We start from the raw sequence: 7,974 nt of genomic DNA on the forward strand, positions 1-7,974 counted from the left end.
CTGTTATGTCTTATTCCTGTGTAAGTAGCTACACTGAGAGTAATGAAGTCAACCATAAAGCTGATTCTTATTCTGATACCAGTAACAGCAAACAAGTAGTCCACAACGTGGTTGCAGGCTCTTCCCTGAACGCCACATCTGGGCACTTCGGTGATAGGCTACAGTTCATGTCGTCACACCAGGAAACAGGAGGCTGGGTTCAGAAGTATCTCCAGATTTATGATCTGCTCTGGTATCATTACTCAGAAGTGATCATTTATTACTGTCTTTCCTGGATGGCGGATCTGAATATGAAGTTTAAATCAGTGCATTTAGTTCAGTGAATTATACAAAAAAAAATACAGGGCCTGGATAAAAAAACTAAATTGATAAATCACATGTTACAGCCACTCAAAAAATATCAATGAGGATTACAGTCCATTATGTTGTTCTCAATGCTACGTGCCTAATCAAGAGAAATGAAAACGATGCATTGAATTCACAGGTTTGGTGTAATATCACAGATTGCATCTATTTTCAGCAGATAACCTGTACATTTATATCTCAGTCACAGCCTTAAGAATATGTGGCGTCTGCAGTGTGGCTGGTTTGCCCACCTCAGATTTTTTTTTCTGCCTCTTTTTTTTTAATCTTTACCCTCTGTTTATAAACATAGAAAGAACAAGATGGTTGAAAAACTCGGATAATGGATCTGTGAAGGAGCAGGAGCAATAACTGAAGACAGACCATCCACACGAGTGCACTGTTGTGATGTGGAATATTCAGGGGGACAGAATAGACACAGGCGCACACAGACCAATCACAACGTAACTAAATGCACTATTACCGAAATATCTGGGCAAAAATCAACTGGCTGTCTGACTGATATCTAAATAAACTCTCTTCACATTTTTCAGTGATGGAATGTAACCAAGTACATCTACTCAAGTACTGTACTTAAATACCAATATGAGGTATTTTTATTTTACTTGAGTGCCACTTTCTGCATCTATACCACTACAATTCTACTACATTATATTCACTACATTCAAAAAACAGATATATTGTACATACGTTTGTAATATGTTCTATTTTCTTTTTGTATTTCTTGACTTCTGTAATAGTTTTGTTCTCTTCTTATTTTATCTTACCATGTTTGTTAGTGCAGAGGGAAATGTTCAACTTTATACTACTACTACAGTAATTTTACAGCTTTAGTAACTATACAAATTCAGATTTTACATACACAACAAAGAGCTTTAAAAATATGACACTTTGTTATAACTTAAAATAAACAACAATATTTACATGTAGAGCTGAAACAAGTAGTCAATTGACGGAAGAAGTTTTTCATGCAAATTCATTTCATGGTTCCAGCTTCTAAAATGTGAGGATTTGCTGCTTTTTCTTTTAATAATTATAATAATAATGCATTACATATATAGCACTTTAGATACTCATCTCAATTCCCACCTACTTTTAACTATTTCAATAATTTTAGTTTATTTGTAACAATTATACATATTATAATAAAGCATTGTGAAGGTATCACTTTGGGATATGGGTAATTGTGATGGCATTTCTTACTATTTTCAGACTTTTTACAAACCAAACATTCAATCAATTAATGGAGAAAATAATCAGTAGATGACTCCATAATGAAAATAATCATTAGTTGCAATTAGGTACAAAATAATCCAAAAATTAGCTCCACTTCAACCAACTACAATAGAAAACCCTGCTTTTAAATGAATGCATGAGTGATAATAACCTGATCGTCACAGGAGCCAGTTTTGTAAAATCTTTTGTTATCAGAGAAGTGTTGATTTAATTGTATGTTTGAGACAATAGTAGGTGGTGCAGTTGTGTGGCATTGCAGTATATTGTAAGATGTTTTTGTTATTTTGTTCTTCTGACCACATGTTCTATTATATTTGACTCAAAGAGAAAGAAATGTCCCTCATATTTTTGAAACTCCTTTGTAAGTATATACATGTCTCTGTAAATCTGCTATTGTACAGCCACATTTCTAGCACCTGAGAGTTGCATGTTGTTATAACTGTGATCAAATCACAAATAAGAATGACCGTATGATTGAGAAACGTCCAAACTACCCTTTACTGTTAATGCAGGCTTTACAAATCAGTTTGTCACTCAGTTAAAAATTAATATTAACATATGCTTTGAGAAGAACAAAAAAAGAGAAGTAACTGATATAGATGTACGCACAACTGTACAATTACTATGATAGAAATGGATGATAAATGGACATGATGTTTCTTCACAATAGGTCTGTACACATCAACGATGATCCTTTATTTTGTTATTTTTTAGTTTGAAGGTTCAGACCGTGGCACCAGCTTCAGTTTGATTGGTCGTTTTGGACTTATCAGGCCCTGGATATCCAGCTCAATGGGGATCTAGCAGGAAATTACATGTGAAGAGAAAATAAGTGTAAACAGTCCAAAAGTCCATCAAAGAATACAAATCTTCTAACAAGTGGCAGTATCACAGAGGGTAGAAAGGTAGTAATGAATGCGCTACTTGAAATTGTCACATCCAGTATCTACTGTATTCTGTTCAAAGTCTCAGGTAGTGCCTTTTTATCTTTGAACAGGCATACTGTATCTTTATTGGCTACATTTGGTATTATGTAACCCTGAATAAACACCTGTAATAAAAAAAGAGAAGCAGTGTAAAGATGAACATCTGTTGTCTCACCTCAGTCTCCTTACACACAGAGAAGCTGTAAGTCTGGAGGATCTCCACCACTGCTAGTTTCATCAGCACCAAAGCAAATCGCATCCCAATGCAATTCCTTGGCCCTGCCCCGAAAGGCATGTACGTGTACGGGTCAATAGTCTCCTTGTTTTCCTTGCTGAACCTGAAGGTACACACGCACACACAACAGAAATTAGACTGTTGACCTGCAGAGCCCAGGTCCTTTCTGTGGCTGTTTTGGTAAACCTAAACATATTAATCCTTTCTATACCTCTCAGGTTTGAACTCCTCCGGCTCGGGCCACAGATCAGGGTCCCGGTGCAGGGGCCACGTGGGTACCATGACGACCATACCTTTTGGAATCACAAGGCCATTTATCTCCACAGTCGCCTTGGCCACGCGCTCCAGACGTGGAGCAATGGGGTACAATCGGAGAGACTCGTTGACGACACTATCTAGATAGTCCATCTGCATCAGAGCCTGGTACTCAACTGGAGCCTACACAAACGCACAGACACACATATACATGACATTCTTAATCATGACACTCAGGAGAAGATCACAGCCAAAGTTAGGAGCCACAACAAGTGCTAAAGGGATACAGTGATGGTCGACATATGTAGTGAGGTTAAAAAAACTGTTACTGACATACTCTTTAAGATTATAATATCCAACAATCACAATGGTAAGACTACAAATTACACTATACCTTAATCTTTAAAGCTTTTGTAATTTGCTCTTGTTGTACACGTTCTATCTTGTTTGTTTAATCCACGCAACAAAACAGCTGTTTCTGTTTGTTATGCTAAGCTTGAGACACAAAATATTATCATCTAAATCTGCACTTTTTAGGCTCTTTTTGGTCGTTGTTTTGGTTTTGTGGCCTGTAAATTCCATCCTTGTTTACACTACCAGTACCTTTTTCAGCAAATAAATTCTGTATGCAACCTGCCCAGCATCAAATAGGAGACAGACAATCTTAGCAAATAGCTGGTGATCTTAAATTGAAATTATGCATTTCCGAAGATTCATGTAAATGTCTCTGTGGGTCTACGCAGAGAAGGGTGTTCTGGGTAACGCAGAGAAGCCGATGTTCACTCCTTGCAAATCTCAACTGTGCGTTGTGCAGACCTGCGCGTCAAAAAGTTGATTGGTTGATTCAAACAAAGAGGAAAACGGAAAAAAAGAAGCATAATTTCTGCTAAAGCAGCTAAAGACTCAGATACTTCTCTCAAAAGTTGGTAGAAACCAATGCACAGCTGAAAGAATATATATTGAATATTTGACTTAAATCATCAGGTGACCACAAACACAAGTCCTGATGATTGTTAATGTTGTATAAATATATGTTAGCCAAGTTTATGCAAGTTTGTAATGTGATGGCGCAATGGGTAAGACACATCCCTTTGGTGTTAGAGACCCGGGTTCAATCCCCCACTGTTACTCATCCACCATTGTGTCTCTGAGCAAGACACTTAACCCCTCGTTGCTCCAGAGGCGTGCGACCTCTGACATAAAATAGCAATTGTAAGTCGATTTGGAGAAAAGCGTCAGCTAAATGAATAAATGTAATATAAATGTAATAATGTATCAGATCAATGTGATTTTTAGCTAGTTATGCAATTCCTCTGCTCATATAAAATCAATGAAAGCAGCATTAAATTAATCATCTTGAGACCTTTCTGCTACCTCAAACATTGTACTCTCCTCACTCCCAACATACCTTGTTAGGGAAGGTGGCATCGACCTCTTCCTGCAGCCGTTTCATGACATGAGGGTTTCTCGCCAGATTGTAAGCCAAGAAAGTGAGAGAGCTACTAGTTGTTTCATAGCCAGCAAAGAGGAAAATCATTGCCTGAGAAAGGATCTCATGATCATTTAAACCTGGGAAGAGAGCAAGGAGATATGATTTAGAATTGCTTTCACTTGTGCTTTTATGTGTATGTGTACACATGTGTCACCTTTATCATTTTCCACTTTACTGAGGTCATTGTTTTTCTGGGAATTAATCATCAGCTGAAGAAAATCCACTCGATTCTAAAAGTAGACATATATGAGAATAGCTTTGATTATATTTCAAAATCTGCTGTACATATGTACACACACACGTGCAAAGACAGCCATACCTTTAGCTTGGTGTTCTCTCGATTAGCTTTGATCTTCTTCAGTGCAGCGTAAAAGAAGTCCAAGACAGATTTTGGGAAAAAGGAAAACTCCAACTTCTCAAAAATAGGAGCCATAAAGGGGAAGAAAGCTGGAATGAAGCAGAAAGTAACACATTTATTAAGGACACAGTAAAGACAGTGACTGTATCGACTGTAAACATCCACAGTAAGTCTAGAACCTAGAACAGATATTTTAGGTTTACCAGCCAAGTAAAAGGACAAAATTTTAAATAGCTAAATTTTACAGAAATAAATTGAATACCGTACCAATAAAGAGGAAGATAGGGTTGAAAAGGTCAAACTTCAGCATCTTCTTGATGTTAGCGACAAAGGGGTCTGTAGGGTTGTTGAGTGAGTCTATGTCTACACTGAAGGCTGTGCTCGTTACTACATCCATACTGTAAGGTCCAAAGAACCTGAAGCACCCACAAACACATCAGAGATGTCCTCATCCTTTTAATGCCTAAAAAGAGTTTACTTGCATTTTCTGGAGTAACTTTAAATGAACGGAATATGTATAAAGTGTTCTTACTCCTTCAGCTCTAAGGGTTCATCCTTGTCTGCCGTCTTTTTCATGCTGCTGATCAGGTTAGCAGAGTGGTGCTTCATTATGTCAAACATCTGAGGCACAGACAGGGACAGACAGATGAAAACTGCTATACACAGGCTTAGTGGAAAATAGAATACACAGTACAGTACACTGGCACTGAGTTCCTGCTGTCTCTGTTTGTGCTTCCTCCTGATCAATGGTTCCCAACCCAGGGATCGAGACAAGTTACAAAACAGACCTGGATTGAAAAATGTTCTGTTCAACATGCAATAAAGGGCAGAGGAGGTACAGAGCAAGAGAGGGCTGTACCTCTTTCAGTCTTCCTGAGGTAAAGGAGGGAGAGAGGACACTGCGGATCCTCCTCCACTGGTCATCCTCAGCGATGGACACAGCATCGTACAGTTCCCCGTTCAGACGGAAGTTCTGTAACAGAGTTAGGAAACATCTGGTGATGATGAGGACAGTTCAATTAAAATGCAGCAACCTAATGAGTGAGTGAATGTGCTACACTGGAAGTTTGCATACTCTGCGATTGGTGAAGAGAGAGTAACACTCCTTTATCAGAACCGTTTTTATCATGGCAGGATCTGTGATACACAGCACTGGCTGACGGCCATCAAAAATGCTGAATATGATAAGAAAAGCACAGAATATGAATATAAAAACACCAGGCGAGATTTGTATGCAGTCACACAAAAATGTACCCTTGTAAAACAGGTAACACTATAAACAGAAATGCTTTAAGTAGACTGACAACCAGGACAACAATCAGATATACATTATATGCATGCAGAAACACACACACACATACACACACAGTACAACATGCAGACTTACCCCCATGTTTTCCCATATTTCTTGAAGCACTCCGAATCAAAGTGCATGAATCCCTGCGTACAAGGATAATAAAATATATATATTTATATATAATATATAGATTATGAATTGGACAATTTTTTTCAGTCCACTTTAACATAGTGGAGATACTTGTAACAGAACAACTATATTTATTTTAATCATTAACAATAACAAATTCTGAAGGATATATGAACTGGACATTAACTTGATAAATCTTTTGTTTTACAAAACAGTTAACGCAATCATCTAAACATCTTCACTTCAAAGTTGATTGCATTCTATTAAATAGCAACATTTTAAAACACTGACAGCTCTTACCACAAATACTGTAAAACTAAAGGTTCAGTGTGTAAGTTTTAGTGGCATCTAGTGGTGAGGGTTGTAACTTGCAACCAGCGGCTCATGGTACATTCACGTGCTCCTTGGATGGTCCCATTTCCTGAGTTGTGAAGACATTCTTCTAACTTCAGTGTGTGTTCATGTGTATGTTGGATTAGCACGATTAGACCATATAAACAACACGCAGACATCTAGTTCACTCTGTATTACAAATTACATTTGCAAAATGATTTTGCACAAACCTAAGCCTAAACCTGTATACTTCTTTATGTCCAATGTACACTTTATTTCTCTTTTTGCAATAAAGTTTTAAGGAGGAAAAAAGGATTCTGATTATTGCGACACCACATGAATGCACCGCTCACCCTCTTTTTCCAAGCGCGCAGGAGAAGCTATGGTGTCCAACAAGCTCTATCGGCTCTTGTACCAAATAATACGTGTGGGCCTCCATTTGTCCACATTTATCTTCTTTTCTTAATTCTAAAAAAAAACAGAGAACTAACACCACTACTACCTTTTCTTCTCTTTTTCTTCTACGTATTCAATTTAGTGACAAAACACGCTCTGTAGAGCCGTTTGGGGCGCCGCAGCATGTTTGTGTGTATTTTGGACCTGTGTGTGTGTATAATAACAGTAATAACTAAGAACAGAGTGAAAAAACATTGAATTTACCATTGTGGGATTAATAAGTAATAAGACATTAAGTATGTCTTCTTCTTCTTCTTGTCCATTTAGGCTACTGTAGAAACATGCCGTGCAACATGGCAAAGTTCATGTATGGGGACCCGTGATATGTAGATAGAAATGACTCATTCTAAGGTAATAAAAACATATTGGTTCAATATGCAAGGTCTTTATACACCACTGAAAACATGTACTGTATATTATATCGCATTTCTGTCAGTAGATCCTCCTAAATATTACACACTGTATCTTTAAATGCGTAGTTCCAAAAAGGGACAGGCGTCTCAATTAAAAGCCTGGTCTGGTTTTTATATAAGTCTTTGGATATACAAAACCTCTGAAAGCTTTAAGAATTAAAGGCCTGTCCCAAATCTAGGTAGGGTGAGTTCAGTGATTGAAGCAAATGAAAGCACGGACTAATAATTGAAGTTTTACGGTACATTGTTTTGAGACCACCTTTTTTAGCCACTATTGGTAAAATGGAAACTTTCATTGTAATAAAAAAATGTAATAACACAACTGAGATATACTTAAAGGAGATCTATTATGCTTTTCCATATGTTATGACTTATCTACAATGTTACAATATTGGATGTCCATGTTAAACATGGCCAAAGCTTCAAATAATGAGGCTAAAGTATTTAAAAGAAATCCCTGTGAGCAAAACCCTTAGATTTC

The 7,974-nt window shown here is 37.4% G+C and overlaps 1 protein-coding gene across 1 annotated transcript in view; it reads right to left on the reverse strand.

Moving 5' to 3' along the window:
- Positions 1–1,260: 1,260 nt before the first annotated feature.
- LOC123970244 (cytochrome P450 3A40-like) overlaps positions 1,261–7,974 on the reverse strand; it is an 8,808-nt gene continuing 2,094 nt past the window's right edge. The window contains exons 3-13 of the mRNA XM_046048216.1: positions 6,253–6,305; positions 5,941–6,040; positions 5,725–5,838; positions 5,398–5,486; positions 5,133–5,281; positions 4,827–4,954; positions 4,662–4,737; positions 4,424–4,584; positions 2,972–3,198; positions 2,701–2,863; positions 1,261–2,399 (exon numbers count right to left, since the gene is read on the reverse strand). Coding sequence (XP_045904172.1) covers positions 2,310–2,399; positions 2,701–2,863; positions 2,972–3,198; positions 4,424–4,584; positions 4,662–4,737; positions 4,827–4,954; positions 5,133–5,281; positions 5,398–5,486; positions 5,725–5,838; positions 5,941–6,040; positions 6,253–6,305 — 1,350 coding nt within the window. The 3' untranslated portion in view covers positions 1,261–2,309. The remainder of the gene's footprint in view (positions 2,400–2,700; positions 2,864–2,971; positions 3,199–4,423; positions 4,585–4,661; positions 4,738–4,826; positions 4,955–5,132; positions 5,282–5,397; positions 5,487–5,724; positions 5,839–5,940; positions 6,041–6,252; positions 6,306–7,974) is intronic.

This window comes from Micropterus dolomieu, linkage group LG04 (genome assembly GCF_021292245.1).
Source record: "Micropterus dolomieu isolate WLL.071019.BEF.003 ecotype Adirondacks linkage group LG04, ASM2129224v1, whole genome shotgun sequence".
NCBI classification, from domain to species: Eukaryota; Metazoa; Chordata; class Actinopteri; order Centrarchiformes; family Centrarchidae; genus Micropterus; species Micropterus dolomieu.